This window comes from Ursus americanus, chromosome 11, assembly GCF_024610735.1.
Source record: "Ursus americanus isolate L20-20 chromosome 11, mUrsAme1.1.p, whole genome shotgun sequence".
NCBI lineage: Eukaryota > Metazoa > Chordata > Mammalia > Carnivora > Ursidae > Ursus > Ursus americanus.
The window spans coordinates 24850438-24877353 of NC_142137.1; the positions used below are offsets into that span (position 1 = coordinate 24850438).

At 41.0% G+C, this 26916-nt stretch overlaps 1 protein-coding gene across 3 annotated transcripts in view; it reads left to right on the top strand.

The window, feature by feature from the left end:
• The window catches only part of SOBP (sine oculis binding protein homolog), a 158304-nt gene that overhangs the window by 27577 nt on the left and 103811 nt on the right, over positions 1 to 26916 (top strand). For all 3 annotated transcript variants that reach the window (XM_045806954.2, XM_087865361.1, XM_045806955.2), the window contains exon 4: positions 11735 to 11886. In XM_045806954.2, the coding sequence (XP_045662910.1) occupies positions 11735 to 11886 (152 nt within the window). The remainder of the gene's footprint in view (positions 1 to 11734; positions 11887 to 26916) is intronic.

Below are 26916 nucleotides of genomic sequence, written 5' to 3' on the forward strand. Positions count from 1 at the left end.
ATTAGCCTGGGCCTGACTGAACTGTTTGCTATTAATTATTTGAAGGTATAAATAAAGTTTGGTTAAGAGAGAAGTGATGGTGAAGTTGGTAATTCTTGTTATTCTAGGGACATTCCCAATGCTGACTTCTCAAAGTTTCTGTTAAATTGAGAAGACTTAGTTCATGGACTTGGCCAAGGCTAGTGGAAATAACGATCACATTCTGTTCTGGGGCTTTTCACTGGTGTTTCCCACTAAAGCAACTTTGTTCTGAGTGATTACCAAAGATGGTATCCTTGGCTTCCTCTCCTAACCCCACCCCGACCCCCACCTTGGGCATCCAACCACCCAAGGTGCACCTGGTAAGGATTCTACTTTTTCTGCTCCTTATGCTGAGGTCCAAAGTCAGACATTTCATTCTAGTGAACCAGACATGGTCTCTGACTTAACTGGCTCTCAGTCTGCTGGAGGAGACAGACATTAAAAAGAAATCTCAATCCAGTCTGGTGATGATCAAGTCCGGAGTGTTGTGTGATCTGACCAGGTTTGGGGGCAAGAAAGGCCTCCCTAGAATGAAGTTTAAGGTAAGATAATGAAGGGGCAGTAGGACTGAATCAGTCAAGGATTTTGAGGTTGTGGGTGAGGAAGCAGCACATGGAAAGGCTCAGAGTAGAGAGAGAACCTCAAGGAAAGTAAAATAAGCCAGAGCTCAGAGAGTGGACAAACTGAGAGGCTGGTCTGGTCATTGAGGTCATGCTGAGCAGTTCCAACCTCTTCTTGAGGGCAGTGGATGTCACTGAAGGGTTTTGAGCAGGTGAGAGCAGTGATCAGACTTGTGTTTTAGAGGACTTTCTCACATCCAGAGTGGAGGGAATGAACTAGACAGGAATGAGACAGAAGGCCTCCTGTAGAATGGGCAAGAGGTATTGGTGGCTTCACTGGAATAGACAGCAGTAAATTCCATAAAGATGGGCACCTAGAACAGTGCAGACTTGGTGAATATTTATTGAATGAATGAATGAATGAATGAATGAATGAATTCATGAATTCATGAATTGAATGAATGTGGGTGTATTATAAAAATATTTAGGAGGACCTGGTGAATAATCAGAATGTGGGAGGTGGGAAGGAGGGAAGAAGAAGGAAAGTTGCCAGATTTCTGCTAGCAGATAGCTGCATGGATGGTAGGGGCAGAAACTGAGGGGGGAAACACAGGAAAGGGACAGGTTATGGGGAGGGGGTGTATGCAGCTTTGGACATGATGGGGTTAGATGCTGGGAGGCAGTTGGAAATAATATCTCAGGAGAGGTAGCTATGTTGTTTTGGAAATCTTCACCTTGTGGATGGTAACTGGAGTCACAGGAGTACATAGCTGATATGGACCAAAGGGAGTATGTAGAGAGAAGAGAGGACTCTGAAAGATTTCCATTTGGTTTGGCCCTCCTCCACCTTTCCTATAGCTGGGCTCTTTTGGCTTGTGATGTCTCATGCCAAAACATTCCCATGTGGGGATCATCATGGGACCCCTTCAGAGAGTCCCTCAACCATTCATTGCTCTCATTCAAGAAATCTCAATGAATAGTTCAAGATGGGAAGGCAAAGGGGAAAGTAAATTATTGTTGGTAGTGTTCCGGTAGGTTCGTCTTGTTTCTTTTAACATTTATTTGAATGAAGTTCTTCCCACTATTCAACCTATTGAACTTGAACTTCAACCTACTCTTCAACCTACTTCACTCAGGTGTCCCTTTGACCCCAAGTCTCTAACCCATTAATTCACCCCCCCTAGAATGGCATTCTTGGCACCATGTGCTGCTTGCCTGGACTGCCCCAAATGCCAAGAGGTGGGACTTGGCCGGCTAGTCAGTCATGATGGGGTCTGCTTATGCTCCCCTCCAGTGGGGCTGTTTATATCCCTCTCTGTCATCACCAAGAATACCTTCCTCCTGTCACCTCTGGGTGGTGATAGAGCCGTGGGAGCAGGCCTGGCTTTTCCATGGTCCTTTTCTATTGCACCTTGACATTCTATACTGGGAACAGCCATAGGAAGCTCCTTGAGGACTGGGATCTTCTCTTTTTTGTTTGCCAGTGTATTTCCAGCTTCTAGTATAGTGCCTGGTACAAAGTCGAGTAAATAAATGAATCCTTTGTCTACAATTAAAGTTTCCCCTCTGGGGAGATTTGTCAACCACTGTGGGGCCCATTAAATGTAATTAATGGGACAGCCAGATTTCAGAAGGGGAAATGAGCCCTTCAGATAAATAGGAGGTGATGGGAATGCTTTTCTTGCTCTGGCTTCCTACATAAAGCAGCTTGACCCCTTAGTCCTAAAATGCTGCTATTTGTATTTCTTTGGAGATGATGTCCCCTCTATGCAGGGCTTGAAATTTCTTTTCCAGCAGATTCGCTGGTGCACACTTTTTGACTTTGCTCCCCAATCATGTGCATCTGTTGGCTAGATGCTGGGGCTCAGGGAGTGGGCTTCAGCCATGTAGGAGAGAGGTCCGGTGGAAAGCAAAGCCGTAATTGCGGTATCATTGTTCCAGGACATCTGGATTGGTCATAGGATCAGATCCAGGGCTCAGGAATGGGGGACAGGATTTTACTTGAGCTCCTTGTCCATGGCAACCACCTGGTAAACATGAATTATTCAGTGTATTAAGAGCAATATTGTTCTTCCATTGCCTTATTATTCATTTCTGCTATTTTTTTCTGTAGGACTTTGAAGGAAAAGGGTTGCCTTCTCTGTATTGGTGCATGGAGCAGACACCACAGGACTTTGTGAACCATGGATGTCTTTGTTCAGTCTGGTGGAGTTTATTGAGGACCAATAGGGGTTGGTCAGCACACCTAGCACTGGCCACATGGCTGCGGGCCTTGTCTTTCTTCCCAGTGCAGACAAAGCTCCTGGCCATGGAAGACCTGACTCTGGGCAAAAGAGAAATTTGCCTGATAATTTATGACCCCCATGGGAGTGCTCATGCTTCCGTGCTAATGTAGGGCCGTAGAGCAGCACATCCCGGGGAGACTTCCTTAGAAGTCCAGTCTTGTGGACTCTCTGTCCGTGGTCAGATTGGTGAAATATAGCACATTCTATCTCCTTCTTTTAGGATTCCTAGTTATACATTGGTGGGACCAAAAAGGCTTACAGTAAAGGGTCTATTATTTAACTTTGTTTAGCCCAGTGTTTTCATACATATTTGATCATGGAAATCTTTTTAAAAATAACACCCATTTAAGTATCTCCTGGGATTTGTAGTCTGTGGAATGTGCTTTGGGAAATGTTGCATGGAGGTTTTCTTGACTCTTTAAGTTCTACCATCTTCCTTTCTTATTCCATTTTCTTAGGGTGAATATGTAGGAAAGACAGACTGTCCACAGTGAGTACTGAGATGTGGAGGTAAGATTGTCCAGGAGACTTAGAAGGAGTCGCTTCACTGGCAAATCAAAGAAATTATGGGGAGAAATTCCAGTTAATGCTGAGGAACTATAGACACATGTGCTTAGTGGTGTTTTGTTAAAGAATCCAAGTTCAGTATGGTATTCAAGAGAGAATAACTATCTTGAGACTTTATGGGATCTCTTGTTTTATTTTTCTTCTTTGTTTGAATGTTGGGAAAATAAATGAGGAAGGGACCCTGAAAGTAAAGCAAATTCACTGTTTGACTTTGACTACACAGTCAATATTCTCAAAGAACGCTTTGGACTTTTCCCCGGTCATCTTTGACGAAACACAGGGAGGTGAACTGATGAAGGCAATTGGTTAAGTCTTCTTTTCATTTCTGCCATTGCTCCAGAGGTTCCAAACTTCATCTCCTTCCCTCTGCATCCATCCACCCATCTGTCTGTTTATTTAGCCAACACAGTTTAAGTACAGCTATGTGCTAGGTGCTGAACACACAGAGGCGAAAGAGCCGTGGAGCCTGCTCCCTTGTTGCTTACTGAGGCTTCTGGATGCAGAACGAGATTCCAGTCTTTCTGAATGCTGCTCCACCCTGCTGGAGTCACATTGTTTAACACATCTCTGATCCTGTCATCTACTAAGAAACATTCAGGAGCTCCCCATTATCTGTGGAATAAGGTGAGCCCCTTCCATCCCCTTGCCAAACATCCTTCAAGGGATTTCTTGTTCAGGCCCCACTGGCCCCTGCTTTTCTCTTCTTGCAGTCTTGGTTAATGGGGCAACTTCAGAACTCCTTGCCACCCCTGAACCCCATGCCCTAGCTCCTGCTTTCCTTCTGTCCTCTCCCTCCTCTTCTCGAATCTTTCTCCCCCTCCAAATCCTTCAGGACTCCACTCAAAAGCTGTGCTTTCTGGGCCTCTAACAGGTTTTTGAACCCTCTCTTACCGCATTCTGCCTGTCATATAATGAGGCACACACTTTTCTTTCTGTTCTTGGGAGCAGGGCCATGTCTTATTCAACTGGGCATTCTTGACCAGTTGCCTAGGGCAGAGACCTGTATGCAGATGTTTAATTCATTCTGGAGTCACGTGTTTTACATATATACACACACATATGTGCACATGTATATGTATCACACATATATATACAAACTTACAAATTGGCTGGGAAAGTTCCATTAGAATATTAAAAATTAATTTAAATTCTGCAATTTTGCTGTCATTTTATGTAATATGTGCTCATTCCTTTTACTTACTAGAACCAAATTTTAGTTGTTGTAGAGAGATTTCGACTTGATTTGATTTTAAAGATTTTATTTATTTACTTGAGAGAATGAGCAAGAGAGAGCACAAACAGGGGGAGTGGCAAGCAGAATGAGAGGGAGAAGCAGACTCCCCCCTGAGCAGGGAGCCCAACGCAGGACTCAATCCCAGGACCCCGGGATCATGACCTGAGCTGAAGGCAGACGCTTAACCAACTGAACCACCCAGGTGCCCAAGATTTCGATTTTATTTTGGGGTTAAGTGCTACTCTTTTTAGAGGGGCGTGGACAATTTAAATTCTTGAAATCACCTCATCCAAAACATAAAAAAATAAATAAATTCTTGAAATCAGTTCAAATGACTTTATTTCCAAAAGAAAAGATAGAGGTAATTTTCGGTATTATGAAGAATCATAGTTGTATGGAACTGCTATTATTTCATTATACCTATCCTTTTAATGAGAAATAAGTGCAATAAAATTTTATTAATTCAGACTCTATTATTTGGCAATTTTTGATAGTTCAGTTACCAAGGTGGCAGAAATTTTCAGTTGTTACTATGATACTTTTTAAAAGAGCAAACTTCTCAGGCACTTAGGAAGATCCACCCATGTGTAACTAGTTGATGTAATAATTACCAAGAATTCCCATCTATTAATTACAGAATATCTGGCAGTACAGTGATATATTTGGCAACACCTTGTCAACTATTAATTCAAGTTAAGTAATTTTTAAAAAGAATAACTGTAAGTGAAGCTTTTATTAAATGTAATGGCTTTACTCTTAAATAGTCTGAGTTAGTGAAATTTAACCAATTAACTGGGTGGTTCTTTGTATTCAAAGACGGTGGTTCTGCAGATGTCCTCCATGGGAGGGGATGTGATTGAGGAGACTGGAGCCTGGTCGTCTGGGCCTCTCCAGAGTGCATATGGCTGACCCCTCCCTTTTCTTTCGGCTCTAATTGCTGGTAATCCTAAAGCAGGCTCATTTACATGTAGGATGTGGTTGCTTTCTATTATTTCATCCTCACCGCAGTATGGTTAGGGTGGGCATTACTGTTCCTTGAGTGACTGTATGTCACTCAACCAGAGTGACATACAACTAGAAGGGGCAGTAGTAGTACTTTCACAGACGTCCTCTGTCTCCGATTCCCGGTACTCCACCACATTGTCTTTCAAATAACATATTTGAACTTAGGTTCAAAGCAACTTAGGTTTGCAAAGCAGGATATATCTGTTACCTCATTCACTCAAAAAAAAAAAAAAAATTTACCCCCTTGAGATGGTAATAAGTGTATCTGCCTGTTGCTTTTCTTTTTCAGAGGTCCCTGGCTGTGTGCTATTCCGCCCACCTTCTTCAACTGGCACTGTTTTATGTTCGCATCTAAAAGGCACTCTGAAGACAGAGTTGCTACAGTATACTCAGTCTTTTTTCCTGTCCACTCTTTGCTTGGCTGCCCTCAGCTTGCTCTACCTGTATGCCCAGGGCTAGACTTCAGCAAAGCTGTCAGTGACCAGAGGCTTCTTGTACCATAGCCTCTCCCATTTCTGTCCTCCACCTCTCTCATTGGAACCTTGTCCTTAGCCCTTGTCCACTCTCTGTGAGAACTTGTTCTTCAGAAAGAACCACTCATTTTAAAGCATAAGTGTTAATTAACAAATATATACTGAATTTTACTGCTTTTAGGGAATTTGTGTTTTAATGAGGTATAAAAAAATATATAGCCGAATCAATTACTCTCTAATGGTAGAATTTAATTTTAGTGAGGAGTTGTGACATAATTTTTGAAGCTAGGATATTCTTAGTGGCATCTTCGGAATTACAGATGTAAGTGGTTCCTGCTTCACCCACATGGAAAATCAATCTTATCCATGTCTGGCTGTGATTCCCCTCCTTACTAAAGAGTATTGCTTGCCTGTGGGTAGAATGACTACTTCCTGAGATCCAGGTATTATTGGCTCTGGCTCCTTGTTTAATGTTTAAGTGGCACTTGCTGGTGAAAGTTCAGACAGAATGTTCGCAGCAAATCCGAGTCTCATAGTCATAAAGAAATAAAGGGTTGCATTGTGAGCCTTAAACTTTTTTTTGAAAATCAGTCAACAGATTTTGATTGAATAATACTTCAGCTGTCTCCTCAAAGACATTTTGACCTTTTGATTTCACTTTCTTTGTCTATTAGCGTGTCATGGAGCAGGGTGCTGTGTAAGTAGCAGAATCTTGTGACAGCTTTTAGTCCTTTTTGCAGAGGGAAGTCTGTGTGGATGGCATGTAATCTCACCCTTTGAGGAAGGCGCTGGTCTCTAAGATGTGGTAGTCAAGAGCTTGAGCTCTAGAGTCTAGGCTTTGGTGTGTACTGGCTCTGTGATTTGGAGCAAATTGCTTACTGTCTAAACCTCACTTTCTCTGTCGTTACAGTGGGGATCAGTTAGTATTTGCCTGGGGGTCAGTGGTTGTGCTTAAGAGGAAATGATGGATTTAAAGAACTTTGCACTGTGCCTGTCACCATTAAATACTGAATGATGGCTAGCTATGATTATTTTCCTTTTGGCTCAGTGTTCCAAATTTTCTCGCAGTCTCCTCGTATGTTTACTTCTAGAACCCAAAGAATTGTACAGAAGCTCCTATAGGACTCTGTAGAGGCTTTTGAACTGGATTGCCTCAAAGTTTTTGGAGTTGAATTATTCCAAGAAGGGATGCAAAGAAAGCGAACTTTAACCCTAGTTTCTTTCCTGCCTTCCAGGCCATGACTTTATCTGTGTTCTTAAATATAGCTACTCTGACAAATAGATTGACAGAATGCTACCCATGCTGCACTTTCCTTTCATGGTGTGGAGAACACCCAGGAGTCACTTCAGACTGCCTCGAAACTTGTCTCAAATATAATTCAAATCTTGAAATGATTATCTGGATGTGTGCATTCCAGGAACTGTTGGAAGAGAGAAACATCACCAGCAAATACTTTCAGATTTTTTTTTAAAAGATTTTATTTATTTATTCGACAGAGATAGAGACAGCCAGCGAGAGAGGGAACACAAGCAGGGGGAGTAGGAGAGGAAGAAGCAGGCTCATAGCGGAAGAGCCTAATGTGGGGCTCGATCCCAGAACGCCGGGATCACGCCCTGAGCCGAAGGCAGAAGCTTAACCGGCTGTGCCACCCAGGCGCCCCTACTTTCAGATTTTTGTCCTCAGTCTTGGACTCCCATGAAAGTTACAAAGGGGTGGTAAATCTACAGTTTAATCCCTTGGGGTCCATTAAGGCCCTCCTGATTTTCTTTGTGCTCTCGTCAGGTAAGCTAGTATGCATGTTCATAGTCGATTCAAGTGCCCCTAGAATGCCACCGACCAATGGCCGTCCTTATTTTTGAGAGTCACCAGATAAGGCAGTTTCTCAAACAACTTCAGCAAGGCATTCCAGAAATGCTTGATCTCATACTTCTCTGCGCGATGATAAATAAATACAATTTTGATTTCATCTCAGACTAATTAATCTGAACTTCTCCTTCTGGGATGTAAAATGGAATAATGTTCTAGAGCTCTTTGAACATTAGATTGGAAAGAAAATGCCCTAACCATTTTGCTTAATTAAATCCTAAAGAGGTGGTACAAACTTTTCATGATTAATAGAAACATGCATATTTTGACTGATGCATATTTATACGATATTATCATATGAAAATTTTATCATGTTATACAAACTATTCGCCTTGAGAATGTGACTTAATGCTGTAAATATTTTGCATTTGTTTTTGCATTGTTCATTATAAAAAATATGCAGGCTAATGGCTGTAAGGAAAAATCTGTTATGCCAGTCTTCTTTGAGGTAATCTCAAGTCTCTAATGGCACAGGCTTTAGTCTAAATATAAGATAGGAAATCAGATTCTCCCTAGTTCAAAGAAGTATTTTTTAAATAAATATATATATTACAGCAGATCAAGTTAGAAGAGCTAAAATGCTGGGGCCTTCTATTTTGCCAATGTAAAGCATGCACATAATTACCAGGTTTCAGATAAAAAAAAAATGTTGTTGAAATGAACCTACCCCTTTGGTTTTAAGCACTTAAGAAAAGCTCACTTTGCTAGGGGTACAGTCATGCACGTTGAAGATGGGGCACCATCTCATGGCTAGGGCCAGAATTTTGAGCTATGTTTTAGCTGAAAAATTAACTTAGATAATTACAGTTCTTAGTTTCTTAAATAGAATGTGCATAAAAATGGCTTTTATAAGACTGGAGTACCTGAGATATCTGAAAATGTTTCCTCATCTTTGGAGCACTAGCTATTGGTAACAGTTTGATGACAGAAAAGGAGAAATCTGATGGAATTTTTCCAAAGTGTTTGCCTTTATGAAACGGAATTTTATGAGAAACGGATGGGAATACTGAATTACTTAACAAGACAGATGCTAACCACCATTCTAAGAGTTTTCCAACTGCCACGTACAAAACAAAAGTGCACAATTTCTTTTGTTTCATCTTCCCATGTTGTTACTTTATAGTACAAATGATTTATAAAAATAATCTCCTTTAAAATTCTACTTTTTGTTTCTCTGTTAGGTCTATTGTAAGAAAGTATCCTTGCCTCCTCTTAAAAAACTGACCAGCCAGTCGGCCTGGCGGTGATGGAGGGAAGCGTGAGGGAGAGGGTGAGCTGCCCTCTTCCCAGCCGCCTTCCTTCCTTCGTTCCCAGGCTGTGTGCCCGCCTCGTTAGTGCTTTGTTCTCTACCCTTTTTCATCTCAATCTCAAGTGGATTATTTTATTTTATTTTATTTTATTTTATTTTATTTTATTTTTATCTTATCTTATTTATATCCATTAAAGTTCTAGAAGGAAAAATTTTAGGTTTTGTTTCTCAAACCAGACAATTTAAGGGAAGGAACAACAAGGGGAACCTAATGGGAAGTGGGGTCTCCTTTTTAAACTCTGAGGCCAAATAATTTCCCCCATAAAAATTTCTTTTCCTTACAGATTTCACCAGAATCAAACATATTGCCAGTGGATCATTTGGGAGAATTCTGCTGTATCATCTTCTTTTTTAGGACTTTAAGATTTTAAAGCAGCTAATCAATTGGGAAGAATAGAAAGTAGTAGTTCAAATTAATTTAGGAATGACAGATGGTTATCTTTAAAATATACTATTTCTAATCTAATTTAAAAAACCTTCATACTCTGAGGTAAATTGTAGAGTTTTTTTCAGTTTTCATGTCTATAACGTTTCATGTCTATAGACATTTCATGTAAAATGTCTATATGTAGACAGATGCCATATTAGAGGCCATATAAAATAGAAATAAAGCTTTCTTTGAGTAGAACAAATTATAAAATGCAATAATTGTATGACATTTGAATTCATGTTATGACTCCATTTAAAGAAAGTTATGTTATCAAGAATGATTAATATCAAAGATCATTTTTACACTGTCTCATGTGGTAATTAATAATAGATCATATTATGTAATTTGTGAAAAAAAAGTCGTCATTAAAATGACAATATTTATTCCATTAAGGTAAATAAAATGCTGCACATAGTTCTGAGTGATGATACTCAGGGGAAAAGAGCCGTATCACTGCACTACAAATTAGTTTGCTTCTAATTTTGCAGGCTGATGACCGCACTGCCTCAAACCAAATCTTTTCCCTGGAAATGGAATGATTGCATGACAGACTCTATGAACCATGAATATGTCAACAACTCATGGACCAGGCCTTGCTTAGCAATTAGTCTTTGGGGGATTTTATTCAGAAATCAGACAACACTACACCGGAGCTTATTGGGAATTTTGTGATTACCATTCATGTCTGGAACATGAGTCTGGGATAGTTAAAAAAAAAAATCCATAAAGGAAGAAGAAATGTGGCTAATAGTGGCAATCAGTCATATGTACACACATTGTCAATTGGGAGGACCAGAAAACTCCAGATATAGCAAAAGTCCCTAGGAGGCCCCAAGAAAATATTTTGTAGACTTCTAATTAAAGTGTCCTGTTATTGCCCCCACCCCTAAATAGGCTAGTATTTCCCAGACTTCAGTCATTTGAGTATCACTGTCACATTTTTGTCATAACTTATCACCTGCATTATGATTTACTCAATGTATTTTATTAACTGACTCACTTTAAAAGCCTCTCTTTGCTTTGAGCAGTAATATTTGTGATATCATGGGCTTGTTTTGCCAGTTAAATTTGTTTCCTCCTCTTGCAAAGGAAAAGAAATGCCGTATTTTAATTATTGAAAACATTCACATACCACTTTACATCATTCTGCGCATCTGCATGACATGGGTGGCCGGTCCTGCAGAAGCTGCTGGGACTTGCTGAGAATGATCTTTGTCGCTGTGTGACCTCAGGTCTCATGGCTGACACCTCCATTACCATCCCTCCATTTCAGGGCATGAGCTACATCACATGGAGAGAATTTAAATCAGGCCTGTGCCTCCCCGAGGACACCCATGCAGGAAGGTTTTGTCGTAGGAGACTGCTGAGTGAGCCAGGCTAGTGCCTTTGCATCGGCAGAATCTGGCCACTCACATCCACCCTTTTCTGACGAGCCATATCACTTGGGAAGCATTACATCGCAAGGGTGAATTACACCGCATATCCTGTAACCGTCATGAGAAACATGCCCAAATGAGCCTGGTTCCTGACTCACATTAGGGCATCACATGGTGGGTTAGCACTTGGGTGTCCCCCTGGTGTGGATCTCACAGGCTTTCAGCAGTACGTTTGAAGAAATGGGTCATTTTACAAGCTTCATGAGTCCTGAGCCTGGGTTAACCAGGTAGAATATGCATTTTTCCCAGGCTAGGAATCCCTGGGAGCCCTCTGGGGTGTGCATTCATGCTCTGGATTTTAAGTAAATGAGGTTTTTTTGGAAACTTAAGAGCCAACCAGGAAAGAAAGAAAAGCAAGCAAGAAAGCGAGCGAGTGAGCGAGCACTGAGTGTTCCTATCAGGAGCTGGCTATCCGACGAGGTCAGAAAGTGGTGAGGTGCAGAAATTAAAATTAGACCTCAAGTAGCTCTGTCAGGCTCAGGGTGTGTCTAAGTTTGAAGGGATGTTTGCTTCTGATATGAACATTTTTCTTATACTTTTATTATAGAAGATGATGTGTCAAATGTACAAATAATGTGTGCCTGGTGCCAGAAAGTGGGAATCAAGCGCTATTCCCTGAGTATGGGAAGTGAGGTGAAAAGCTTCTGCAGCGAGAAGTGCTTTGCGGCCTGCCGACGAGCCTACTTCAAGAGAAATAAGGTAAGAGCACGTAGAGAGAGGCGGCTGTGCAGGCCTCCCCAGACCATGTGCGCATGTGCCTCCTAGCTTCTAGCTGAAAACACTGTGCACAGTTTACTTTTATTTTTTCTGTTTTGTCTGTTCTCCTTCTCTGTCATACTTAACCTTTCGGAATGAGGAATCCCCTTCTACATGTAACCTGTTCTTCCATTTCTCTGTCTTGATGTTTGAATTCTGAGAGGGTGAATGAGAATCTGATGAGGAGGGACATGGTGATCGCAGCTGAGTGACGGCCTCAGTGACAGTGTCTCTCCAGCCGTAGAGCGTATAGACTAGAGACCGGGAAAGATGAGCGGTAGAGACTTCTTAACAAAGGCCGAGGAACAAGCCACGCAAGTGTGGCCAGAAAGCTTTAGTCCACACAGTTTCATATTTGCTCCCCATGGCAACATTGCTCTGGCTCTACAAAAGCTGATCCACAAATTCTAATCAGGAACCACAAATTCCGATGAAGAAAAACGTCAAGTCTCTCTTGACGCCTTATGTGCAGGTTGACTGATACCGAGAAAAGGCGAAATAATGACTCCCTGAACCAACATTGCTCACACAGCCAAGCGTGTGTCAGCAGCTTGGTGGGTGAACACAGGAACAGCCATAGTTGATCAGTTTTTGTTTTGTCTGAAGACACCTCAGCTCTGAAAATGTCCTTTTAGAATACTGTTAGCCACCACTGATGAGAAATGGAATGTGGGATGTTTTCACACTCACACGCGCACGTACACACGCAGGTAGTTCCTTAATCTTTAAAGAACCGCTGTAGCATTTTGCCACCAATTACTGCAGTAAATTGCCAGTTCTTGATTATTTTCCATTGATCTGTAAAGCTTCCTTAATTCATGAAATTGTCCACATTTTGCTAAGCATTTCCATTTCCCTGATACAAGATCGAAATCTGTCTCTCCTTGAAGCAAACAATTATTATTATTTTTTTAAGTCTGATATTTGCAATCCTGAAATGCTAATCTCGGGTTCACTGCATTGCAAGAAGTACTCTTGCAGCAAATTATCTCCTGCAAATTTGGGTCACATCATCCTGCCAAAAAACATAATGCTGAAAGAATTAGGCTGCAGGAGTCAGCGGGGTGGAATTTTAGTAGCAGTCTCTAAGAATTAGGCTCATAATCTTCACCGAAACAGGGAGGCAAGTAAGGAAATGGTTTGGAATTCTTCTGGGACCGTCAACAGTCGAGTTCATTTTCCCTCGGGAGGGGCTGGTGAGACTCCACAGAGGAGGGCCGTTACAGCAACGCACGGGAGACACGTTTTGTTTTATTAGAGGAGGATTAAAATGATCTCTGAGACCCCGGGGCTCCCGTTTTGAACGGTGAGCATTGGGGTAACAATCACAGGAGTGGACCCAGTGCTTTCATCTTCAAAGCCCTAACTTACCACAACAAAATACTTTGCATTCCATCCCAGAAGATGGCTAGAGAACAGGGGTTTTTGTCTTTCTATGATTCTGAAGGATTATGGGTCTGAATCTTGATGGACGGCCTGTAGTGAGCAAAATCAAGCAAGATGAATTTGTTACAATCCTGGTGATACATGTCATCTTTTGCAAAACGATTTTACTCTAGTGAGCCTCTGAAATAGCCCAGAATACCATATTTATATGTATAATACCATATATAAACATTTATATCGTTATAAATAACATGTAATATTACATCGTTATAAAGTTTAAGGTCAAACTGAATTTAAACTTCCATAGCATACAGTTTTAAAAGATGGATAACTGGGAGCCCAGATAAGAATTAGTATTTGGAATACTTCTGGCAGGTAAAATCAGCAGGGGGAGGAAGACCATTACCTTTCACTTCCTGCAGGGAGTTCTTGGGGTCGGTCTTCAAACATCCTGCAAATGCTGGGAGTCACAGGGGCTTGAAGTTTAGCCAGTGACTTTGACAGCTGATCCCAGCAGCCCATTAGTGTACATACAATACCTGTCTTCTCTGCGATCTTCATGCTTATTTATGTATTCCAAAGCTCTGCCACACTATACCTTCTCATTTTTCAAGTAGGGGAATAAACTGGTCACATCGCTTGCTGGATTCCTTTTTATTTTTTTATTTTTTTTTATTTTAAGAGTGTTATCTCTGCAACAATATCCTATTATATTACAATAAACATGTACAGCTGCTGCATTTCTGTTAACTGATAGGATTTTGTGGTCATTTCATTTAGGGCTTGGGTTTCCTAATGGATTGTATTCGATACCAGCCTCCATCCTGCCATTTCTAAGAACTGCTGTAATAAGCCCCAGGGTGTTCCCCTCGGAAGACAATAGCAAATAGCTACTTTTCTTGTGTCATTTAACCAAGTCTTTAGTCCTCATTATTAAAATCGTGGACTTTCTTAATCTTAGAAAAAGGACAAAATTCTTCTCCTTCTGTCATAAAAGATTTTCTGGCTAAATTCTGTGCTAAATTTTAGATATTCAGAAGAGGATGGAAAACAGTGAATAATGTGTGGGGAGAAGAGAAATTTGCTTAGGTATAATGTAGATTTTAAAAAACATGTAAAGTTAACTATGCTGTAAATTATGCTTTATAATGACAGCCCGCTTGTTGGTGGATAGCATGCTGGGATCTAAAAATGGTCTCTAAGTTGAACCCAAATTGCATGCATAACTTTACAAAGAAAAATCCTAGTAGAAAAGGTAGCTAATTAGGAGCCGTATTCAGCTGACCTCTGTTTTGTGTCTGAGCAACACCTGCATTTGTGCATGTAAATTGGACAGCTGTGCCTGCGGTTCCCCTGCTCTCCTCTTCACAAATGCTTGGGTATGGAGGCAGGAATTGATTTGCTGCTAAAAACAAGGACAAAAATAGCCCAACTCTCAAAATGAAGGCCCACTGAAAATTGGCTCTTTAAATTTCATTTGCTTCTCCGCCCTTCCTTTCTCTGGGTCTCTGTGTCTGTTTGATGGAGTAGGTTAAGGATATCATATCCGTCTCTCACAAACCCTGGCCCTATTAAAGTAAGGTAGGGTAAGACTGAAGCCAGGTTAACCCTTTATGGCATGTGGTTTATATTTTTAAACCGAATTTAAGATTTTATTTGACGAGTTGTTTGGATTGTTACACTACGTAGGCTTTCTTCAAGATGTTTCTGTTAGGGGAGGATTGTGAATCACAGCTGTATTCACTTAAGAAACCTAACTACTAGCTTGTACATTTCAGGATGTTGGCTCTAAGAGGTGATAGTGTTAATTCATAATTATATTTTGTAGAATCCTTATCCCAAACTGGCTCAATTGCTGGCTTAAAAGTTTTTGAAACAGTGGGTAAGAAGAATACTTTTGTAGTCTATGGGCATTGGCCGAACAATGGTATGTCGGTCTCATTACTCGATGCACTGGAGACTTTTCAGGGAACTAGTAGCTTGCTCTTTTCCCAGCCCCTTTTTGAGGCCACAAGTAGAAAAGGACTTGGAACATTTCTAGCCTAGTGATTTGCCTAGGAGTTGGAAAGTTGCAGAGGTGTCTTAGTGATTTTGCAAGAGATGCTGAAGTGTTTTGTGTAACAAATACCAGTTTTACTTTGCACAATAACACTTACAAATATTCTTTCCTAAGGGAGTATGCCTTGTAACCATTATCCCTTTAAAAACAAGAGTAACAAACAAGACCGCAAGTAGTAGTCATTTCCAAATACCCCGTATTTGGTCTTTTCCCTTCTACTTGGGAAAATATCTTATTATCTAAACTAATGTCCATAAATCAAGGAGGAAATAAAAACTCAAGACAAATGGCCAGTGCAGACAGTGTAAATGATTGTTTTTTTCCTTTGTTAAGATCTTAAATTTTAGTGCTCTTTATGGGTTCGTGACATTGATACTTTAGTAACAGACATGATTTCCTAAAGACACCAAAGTTTTGCTTCCTTGTTCTAATTTTTCTGTAATTTGAAATAAGAATAGATAGAAATACTTCTTCTAATACCATAATGTTGCTGTTCCCCACCAGACCGTAGTGGGAAGTAAGCTATGCAGATAAGAGATAACAATAAGGATGAATTAAAGGTGATATAGATGATATAGATAGAAATGACATTTGCAAATCATGTCATTAAATCGCTAACAATCATGATAATAATAATAAATATTTGAAGAGGGGAATATTTTATAATAAAGCATTTATTTCGCTTTCAAATGATTTCTCTGCATTCACAGTGATTTCTTCTTAGAAGAGATCTCTTTTGCAAGACCCATCACTAATTAGCATTTATTGTATTATTTGAAGACACATTTTATTTAGACCACAGTAGTCCTCCCTTATCCCTGGGGGATACCTTCTAAAACTCCCAGGGATGCTTGAAACCACGGATAGTACCAAACTGTATTGATACTATATTTTTACCTATGCATGCATACCTATGATAAAGTTTAATTTATAAATTAGATGCAATATAGAGATTAACAACAAGAATTAATAATAAAATAAAGCAGCTTTAACAACATACTGACATAAAACTTATGTGAATGTGGATTCTCTCTCAAAGTATCTTTACCGTACTGACCCTTCTTCTTGTGATGCTGTGAGATGTAGGCATTGTGATGTAGTGTTAGACTGTTCTTGACCTTGTGATGATAAATCAGGAAGATCATCTGCTTCTAGACCACAGTGAACCACAAATAAGTGAAACCATGGAAAGCGAACCATGGATAAGGGGGACTACTGTATTGGTCTTTTTATTAAACTCGAAGATATCTTGGAAAAGATTCTCAGCTTCAGACTTAATTATCGAACCTAGTAGCGCAGAAGAAATGTGTCACAGTTGCCCTGCTAATCTAGTGATTAACCTGTCTACTTTGTTCCCTTGAAACACCTGCAAGATTTAATTTGCAAAATGGTTATCATTCATGAAAGTTTGGGGAAGGACATTAAGAAATTATTTGTAATTAATGTTCTCTGACTGCCTGAATCTCAGGCCACAGACTTGCTTATGCCAGCTGCTTGCAAATATTCTCGATCGACAAGTAACTGCGCCAGGGAAGCACCAGAGTTCTTCCTGCAGATTCACCTTGTTTTTATGGGGCGTCAGTGAGCCTTTTGGATCTGTCTACTTCCCCTGGCCTGTAGCGCGATTGCTCTGGTTCTGCAGGGTCTGTTGGATCTGTGCTGCAAGCCTGTCCACTGGCTGCATGGAGAGTGGCCCGTCTGCCCCCCAGGGCTTTAGTCTGTAGGCCAGTGGCTGAGTTCCCTCTCGGTCACAGCAAACAGGGGCGTCCTCAGAAAGCTCTAGGGAAAGAACAATGAACCCAACTGTTTTCTCCTCCTGTGGTATTTTGAAATATGGAATGGAATATTGATGAGCTGCTGTAAAGGAGAACCTGTGAAAAAAGCAATAGCAGAGGAGGGGGAAGGTGTTAGCCCTTTGAACACAATTAGGATGGGATTCCAGCAGGAAAGTTCCGGGCAGTGAAGTAAGATGTAGGTAAAGTTCAAGTGATGCCTGGACTCTTGAAGCAAGCCAGAAAGGGCTCCAGGGCAGGCCGGGTAGGAGCCCTTGCCCTCGGAAGCCATCAGAAGCTCGGGGGAGGGGCACGTGATTGCATTTATCACAGCACTTGAACACCACTTGAGAAGCCCTGGGTTAAGGGATACCTGGAACACAAACAGAATGGGGCAAGTGAGTTTCTACTGCAAGAAAGGAATAGCACCCCCTTCTAATTTTTAGTGGGCTACATTTTGGAGGTTGTGGGAAAACAGAGAAATAATTCTAATCTGTTATACAGTATGGATGTCAACTTCTGACTAATATTAGATATTTTAGACTAAATATGAAGAGACGATTAAAGCTCCCAATAGCTTCAAGCCCCAGTGTTTGTTCAGCATTTCTTTTCAGTGAACAGAAGGAAAAGCGGAGGCGGGGGGACAGATTTTTCATAGATCTGAATCTGATCACCCGGGGGTCAATGTGCAGGGCTATTGACATATTCTCAAACGTTGATTTTCAGACACATTCAGTGTCTGGCCATCCTTCTACTCAGAGCTAATGCTATACACTTAAATCAAGTTTCTCTCATTTGAACTGCCGGTAATTATCCAAACCATTTCGAAGGCACGCTCTCTTTTAACACGAACCACAGTGTCAGATTGCATCAGCTACATTGTGTTCTGGTGAGTGCGGCTGCAGTGATGAAAGCGCGTGCCTCGAGTTCATAGTCCGGCTGTCTGGTTGGGCAGTGGGTAGTTCAGGAAACAAATGATCGGGAAGGGTTCTAGTTATTTGGGACATGCTTTCTCCTTATCGATCCAGTCACTTGCGTTGCTAACCTTCTCACCTTGCTGCTAGCGGTGTTCTTGGATTATCGGAAGAACAGGCATTTAAAGAATTATCTAATGGGTTCTTCTGGTGTGCATCTCCCATCATGAGCTACGTCCAGCCCTCTTTGTGCCGAACTTTAAAAGGAAGGTGTCGTGAGAGCTTATTAATGAAGACCACAGGAGGGAGAAGTTTCTAAGAGGCCTTAGTGCACTGTCCAGAGAAACCAAGAGAGAAGCATTGTGCATTTTCCTGGGATCGTAGGTAGGCTGTTGATTCAAATGCTTTGTTAAAAATGTGAAGTAGCCAAGACAGGCCAGGTGGCTTGCCTTGAAATATTTTAAGGTAGTACTTTGAATCCAGAATTTTTCTCATACACTTTTGCAGTGTCTGGTCACAAAAGCTAGTACACTCAAGGTGGCCATACGCGGGAGATGCAAGCTATAGGCACACCTGTGGTTTTTATATCTCCCCCTCTCAGTACTGCCGTCTGGCTTCTGCACACAGAAGCAAACGTGTGAACTGGGCAAGCCATGTGTACTTATTTGTTTCTTGGGCTCTTTGCTCTTTGTTCATATTATCACAGATTAGGATGAACTAAAAAGAAGCTTGTTGTAGCTGGCCGCTTAATTCCTGCCCCCGCAGGTCAGCTGAAGAGTGGGAAATTCCTTGCGTTAATAATCCACTCTTAGAGCTGCCGTGCACACGGTGGAATCTAATGTCTACTGACAGACTGCCTTTGGAGGTTACGAACGTCAATCTGTTGCATTCTCTGTAAACACAGGCTGTGGGCCAGAGCTGGGCGCTACTACAAGCACAAGAAGGCAGATCAATGGTTTAATGAATCCATGAAAGATGCTTGAACTCTGCTGCAATTTACTGAGCACTCTAGTTAAATGCAACTCCTGTAGTCTTTAACAAAGAAAAAGATAATCAATGGCCGGGGATGGAAGCCAATGTCCGGTAATCACGACCTCCCAGAATTTGTGTTGCTGTCTCATTGCTAACAGAGGGTCAGCCAGATCCGGGCTCTGAGGCTCACTACTTCTATATTAATATTTTCCTCATTGTTTGAGCTGCATTTAACCCAGAGACTACATAATCATTGAGTGCTGCTTCTGTCAGGACTCTTTTTAAAAGCTATGGAATATTATTTAAATGACATTTCTTTAAAGTAATACGATTAGGCTCCAGAATTATATTATTCTAACATGTAGTATCTTTGTAAGGCATCCCCATGATGAAAAGTAAATAGGGGAATAAAATCCATTCATGATTAAGTCCTCAGAATGTCAAATTACATAGTGTCGGAGAGCCCTGATTAATCCTTGCATGGTAAAATATTCCTCATTAGTTTGCTATGGCTAAGGGTTAACCACTCCTATTATAAATTCAGACATTAATGTATTTTCTACTTAATTCATCTTCTAATAGAAGAAAATATAGTTAGCAGATAGGAATTTTTTACTTCTAAATGTGCCTTGGAAACATTATACTGATTTATAAGAGAGCTTTGGAGGCATATAGGAGAAATCCTTCATAAATATGTTCAAATGAATTTAAAAGTATTTAAGTACTTTTGGTTGTGGAAAAACAACTGCTTTGACTTTGAAATGATTCTTTTTTTCCCCCACAGATAGTAGAATTTATGATGTAAATCAAAGACTTTGCATCCAATTTTTGTCACACGAACTTAAGCTTTCTTAGTGTTTCACTTTGTGATTAGCTAATTAGCATTAGGAGAGCTTGGTCCTACCCCAGTAAGTGTATTTTGGGGATTCAGTGAGTAATAGAAATTTTGAGGTATGACAATTGCTAGTCTGCTTCACAGGCTGTCTGCCAGACATTCTAGGATAAAGTGGTGATTTCTATACGGATCCCAACAAATGATAGATTATCTTGTGATCTGTTTTGATAGAATAAATTCATATTATCTTAAATAGGGTGAGCAGTTCTAAGACTGTACATCCAACTTGTTATAAGACCAATCTTTGAAGGTCCTGATCATTTCTGTGATTCCATGTAGGATTAAATGTTTTGTAAGTAGGAGCAATTTAAATTGTTGGTGTCAAAGGGCTTAGGGATACAGAGACCCAGGGGTAGGTGAGATGGGCAAATAGACATTTGCGACAACATGGATGGACCTAGAGGGTATTATGATGAGTGAAATAAGTCAGACAGAGAAAGACAAATACCATATAATTTCACTTATCTGTGGAATCTAAAAAACAAATGAATAAACAAACACACAAACAAAAAGCAGAAACAGACTCATAAATACGGAGAACAAACTGGTGGTTGCTAGAGGGGAGAGGGGTAGGGGGATGGGCAAAATAGGTGTAGGGGATTAAGAAGTACAGGCTTCTAGTTGTAAAATAAATAAGTCACAGGGATATAAATTACAGCATAGAGAATATATCAATAATGTAATAACTTCGTATGGTGACAGATGGTAACTAGACTTATCATGGTGATGATTTCATAATGTATATAAATGTTGAATCACTATGTTGGACATCTGAAATATAATATTGTGTGTCAACTATACTTTAATTGAAAAAAAGAAAAAACAGGGAAAAAGCAGGACAGATACTTATTGACAAGAGGAATTTGCCTAGTAGGACACAAGCCTCTGTGCTACTTTTTTGTTTGTTTTTAACCAAAATTAAAAAAAATTGTTGTTATTCATCCACTTATTTAAACAAATAAAATAAAAGATATACTGAGTCTCCTTAATATGCCAGACACCGTTTTGGGTTTGGTGGATATATTATTAAACAAGAGAAAAGTCCCTTGGAACTTACATTCTTTTTCTAAGGGAGATAGATAATATACAAGTTAAAACTATGTATATATGTGACAAAATTTCAGGTGGTGACAAGTGCTATGAAGAAAAAGCAGGGTGAGGGGATGGGTAGCGATGGGGTGCTGTTTTACATCTGGTGGTTACAGAAGTCATCCTTGAGGAGGTGATGTATGGGTAGAGACAGAATGGATGATGGAGCTGTCAGGAGAAGAGCTTGGAGCAGAGAGTTTACAAGAAGAGGGGGAGCAAGTGAAAGGCAGAGGAATAGGCTCGGCACTTTCGAACAGCAGCAAGGCCATACAGTCTGGAGTTGAATGGTCAAGGTGGTTAGGGACCAGATCATGTTGGGCACAGAGGTACTAGTTTGGATTTTCTTCTAACTTTGATGGCAGCTTTTGGGAGGTGTTGAGCAGGATGTGTGATATGATCTAATCTTCCCTGTTGATTGGATCTCTGTTAAGGAAGTAATACATTTAAGATCCTGGATGCAGAGAGAATTTAGAGAGTAGGAAAGGCAATAGCATTCCCATGAAGTTGGGTGTGTCTGGCAATAGAAAATGAAAAGTGTCATATTCACTGAATTATTCACTAGTAGTTATGAAACATTTCCCAGTAGCAAAAGTATGTTGAACTAGTTTAGGGTTTTTTTCTTTTCTTTTTTTTTTTAAGTGTGGGAAGAAATGAACCAAAGATGGATATTGTTGGTTAAATGTTCTGACACAGCGATTTTTCTCTCTATATGGCAGGTGGGGCTTGCCCCCAGTCTAGTAGGGAGGTTAAGACCTCAGAAGGTAAGCTCAACACAGAAACCAAACATTGGCCTGGGAGACAGACCTGTGGCATCCACAGGCATCCACACCCCCCCCCCCTTAAGTAGTGTGAGGAAACGGAGATCGTAACTTTGAAGGGACAATCTTTGGGTAAAGGAAGTGTTTTGAAGTTTATTTTAAGGGTAGACCTAATTTAGTGATAGTTATAGGATGTATCAGGGTTTTTTTTTGGTGGGGGGAGGGAGGAGTATCAGAATTTTTAACGCAAGTAACAGAAAACCCAACACAAACTGGTTTAGACAATAAAGGACATCTTTTATGTAGTGGAGTTCAAGTCCTAAGGTAGGGTGTGCTTCAGACAGGTTGATCCTGTCGTGCAGCGGTTTCATTTCTTCCCATCTTTGTACTTTTGTAGATGGACTGTTGGCTATTTTCCAAGGCAAGCTCCCCAGAGGTCATAGGATGGCTGTCAGCAGCAATCAGGCCTATATGCTTCCTTGTTCATATCCAATAAAAGACAGAGTGCCTGTGTCCCAGCATTCCAAGCAAGAGTCTTGAAATGCATATTCATCGTTTATGCTTAGGTCATGTGTGCATGCCTGAACTGGGACTATGACCAGGGCAATGGATATTCTGATTAGCTTGAGTCAGTCAGGGCTTCTCTCATATATTAGAGTTAGGCTCATTTTCCTCTAAAGCCCATGGGAGGCTGCATGTGGAAGGGCAGCTACCAGAATGAAAATTTGGGAACTCTTACAAGAGGGAAGGGGTCAGAATGATGGCTGATTGTTGGTGCCAGCAAATATCCACTAGAGAGAAGAAGGAGTGACCTCATGAAGCTATCTCATGAGGTTGGATTCTTTACACAATGAATATGGCATGTCTGTCTACTCTTATCATGTGAAGGAAGGAATCTGAAATCCAGATATGGATTGAGAGATAAAAATGCAGTTAACATCCATCATAGGACACTTAGATGAACAACTTCTATCTAGGTCCAGCTATTTGAAAACCTGATTATTAGAATGTTGCCTTTAGTACCAGGACCAAAATGCTGACTTGTTCTCTTCTTTTTGAACTCCATAGAATATGTGATTACGTAGAACTAAGGTGAAGGGATTGTGGTTAGCTGTTAGATATGCTTATTTCTGAAGAGGAACAATGGTGTAGTTAGAATAGCAGATACCACAATAAATAGTTTCACCAGTGTGAGCGGCCTGGGAGGTGTTGGCCAAGGACCCTACTGGGTATGGGGAGGGAGATATCTGGGACTGGACGGGGCTGCTGTTACTCATCAAGAGTGAGCCTGCCCGCCATACGTTTGAGCTTTCTCTGTGGCTGCAAACTGTCCCGCTGAACGGAAGGGAGTGGAGAGTATTCAAACAAATTGTCACTTAGTCTGAGGCTGAATGCATTGAGTTCAGGGAGCTGAAGAAGGACAGACCCTGAAGGCTGTAACTTTCAAGTTATTAATTTATCTATTTATTTATTAAACAAATATTTCTTGAGTAGCTACTAGGTGCCAGGCACTGTGCTAGTTATTGGCGTTCCACCAGACAAGGAGAACTGGTTCCTGCCCTCATGAAGTGTATAGGCCAGTGGAAGACAGATGCGTATTTACATAATAACACCAATGTGAAATTGTCACTGTGTCAAGTGCTGGGATAGTGTGGGCACAGTGCTGTGAGAGCCTCTAACAGGGAGATTTGATTAGTCAGGAGACCCAGAAGCTTCCCTGAGGAAGAAGTAGGGCTTGCACTGAAATCCGAAAGATGAAGAGATGTGAGGGAAGGGAAGAGGGGGGAGGAAGAGCTTATTGGGATGAGGACACAGCAGTATGATCTCGAATCCTGGCCCCGATCTGCCACTTCTTTGCCAATTTCAAGTTCTTTGTGAGGGAATGGAATTTTACCTATAAACAAGAAAACAAACAAATATTCCCTGGAGCAATAATCCCATTAATCCATTTGTTTGTGTATTTGTTCGTTCATTCATTCATTCATTCATTCATTCATTCATTTCTACCAACCCTTGGGGATTTGTTGCTTGCTTACTGGCTTCTGCCTTTCCTGACTTTTCACTCCGCTTCATGGATGGTGAAGTTAGCACAATATTACTCATTTATTTCAGGGAGTATATTGTCAGCTTATAACTCCTGAAGGTAGCAGCATTCTGTAAATAAATAATAGGAATAATAACTCTAAGACCCTAAGTGTTTTTTATTATCAAATGTATCAGAAAAACAATAATAACAGCAGAGAAAAGATTGGGGGAAAATGCACCGATTTGAGAGAGGAAAATAATTAGTGTCCGACAAATATGGTTGGATGATTGAAAATAAATGGAGTAAGTCATTTTTTGATGGAAAGAGCCAGAGAAAGGGCAGATCCTTCCCCCCACCTCCCTCTGGGTGTGGGAAGAGATGTGGTTTTATTATCTATAGAGAGAACTATAGACCTATGTTAACATTAAGGCGAGGGTAAACAGGAAGTTTGGGTGATAAATCTCAGGATAGAGGAGTGCTTATTGACACTCAGGTCCCCAGACTAGACAAGTGTGATAAAGTGGGAACAGAACAGCAGGTCTGCTGGCACAGTAACAGAGGGCGATTCTCATGGTACGATGGTGTGGCGGGAAGGAAGGAATTCTCCTCCCTTTCTTTGTATTCTTTGTTTCAGCCTGGTATCTCATTTAGTGCCTAGGATCATGATGACAATCCTATAGAAATGTGATGATGAATAATTAGGCAGGTAAGCAGTTCGGATTTTATCTTCCTGGGTCTTAACCGGGTGATGTGCACATGTCTATTCAAAACAAAAGGTCTCTGCATCACTCTTCAGGATGCCAGATAGAGGAGATGACCCTTCCTGAGGCTGACCGTACTTGCCCCTGCCTCAGATGACTGGGGATGGGAACCACGGTGCAATTCAGCCGGAGTCAGCGGCCCCCTCTCCAGTTCCAGTAACTTCTGAAAACCACATATAGTGGCAGTCGTTTCCAAAAGAGGCTGATTTTAAAACTGTGATGAAAATGGCTAACAGCAGGCTGAAGGTTAAAGTAAAAAACTTAAAAACCATAAAATCTGCCTGGAGGCTATTTAAGCAAACTGTTTTAGAGGCACAGATGGTTCATATACCTCTGAGCCAAAAACAAAAAAGTAAAAAGGGGACAGTAAAGCTGGCGTGATTAAGCAGACAAGTATGAAAGTTTTATTAGTACGAAAAAGGCATCCTTTAGAAAAGTGGAAAATCTGTCTCCGGCAACTCGGAAGACATGTTAAAGACCAATGGGAAATGGAGAGGACACACAGATGACATCTCAGAAAGCAACCAGAGAGAGCGAAAACACACAGTGTGCTTCTGTACGTTGGGTGTCAGGGGCTGTGCTCTAAGGAGATTAGAAAGCAGTGGAAGACAAAGATGGAGTATGTGGAGGGTTGGGTGTGGCTTCCCTGTCCTATCTTTTTGAGGTGCAGGAGCGTTTATAGGGATTTGATGCAACTTAAATTGTGAGTTGAGTCTCTAAGGAAAAGGAGCAAGAGCAAATCTGAGACGCTGAAGCGCCATCCATCAGAAGGCCCAAAACATGTGAAGGAAGTCAAGTATGATGTTGCTGCCAGTATTACTGAAAAATTCTAAGCATCCCTGAAAGTGGTGGTGGGAGGGCCTCCAGCCTCTTCTGAGGGTGACCCCTCCTGCTTCCAGTGCAGACCTTCATGTATGCTTCTGTACATGTGCGAGGGCACACACATATGTTTACACAGAATGTCTCCGGATTTTAGATTGGTGAGCTTCCATTATCATAATTGGGAGAAAAGTCAGATTCCGAAAAATAACACAACAGTGCAAATTTTGCAGGGTCGCCATTTGAGAACCTTCCTCTGAGGAAAAAAACAAAACAGAACAGTACTAGTGTCTTGAGTTAGCATTCAATATAAACCTTTAAAAAATGACCAAATATAGCCTTGCAAAAAGTAAGGTAAGTTGTTTGGACTTTCAAAAATCCAAATAATTCACTTAGAGTTTGGCTGACTCCCTCCAAAGCGACCCTTGAGGAAAATAAATAACTGAAGGCAAGGAATAAAGCCTTGCCTTAGATTAAGAACCTGGGTAAGGAGTGGATGATATCCCTCAGAGTACACATAAATTAATAGCATACTGTCCCAGGGGTTTATATTAGGAGTAGTGTCACTTAGTATACTGATTGCTTATTTGGAAGTAGATGACAGGAAGGAAGGGAAGTTTGCTACTTTTTCTAAGTTGCTTTCATTTGAAAAACCACAGGGAATTACCTCCTCCCAGATGCCCCCCTCCCCCCCCAAAACAGCAACCCCTGCTCTACAAATATATGAATATAATGAGGTAGCCTGACATCAGATGCAATTCCATTCACGGAGCTGTCAGCTAGTACAAGAGGACAAAAACTTTCAATTCTCATACTCCCGGACACAGGCTGCCTCTCAGCATCCCCAGAGAGGGGAACTTGGTTTGGTGCGAAGGGGTCTCAATTGTGTTCTTTGCCTAGACTAAAAAAAAAAAAAATAGCATTTAGATGTTTGCTTTAAAGATAGTTTTTTTTTTTTAAGTGGACAAAAGTATGTCAAACAATAAGCTTTGTCCCACCTTCACAGGAAATGTGTGGTTCATCCTTCTTTAACCTGATTTTTATAAAAGGCTAATGCTGAACTTTGAAAGAGTTGACATAGAGGATTAAATCTATTTTCATTAGGCTCCAGGCTATACAAAGATGGGGTACAAGAGCCTGAAAAGGTATGCTGATGGGGACAAAAGAACCAATAATAAAACTACAGAATTGGTAAAGATAAATAGAATGAAAGTGTACCCTGCCTCTTAACACTCAGGGGTAACCTTTGCAGTTGGTCACCATGGAGAAAGACCGGGTCAGACTCCATGGCAGATGGTTTAATACATAGTGCATATATTAACCCGCAGAGGCAGCCCTGGAAGTACAAGCAGGTTGTTAATGATCGTGCACGCAGTTGTGAGCTGCTCCTGCTCTTGCAGTGAGGAATTCAGATGTCATGCTTCAGGGTTCAAGTTGATGAGTTTCTGGGCTGGGAAAACATTTCCCCCTCTGTAGCGCACTGCGCAGCTGATGAGGCGTGCTCCAGGGAAGGGGTGATGCG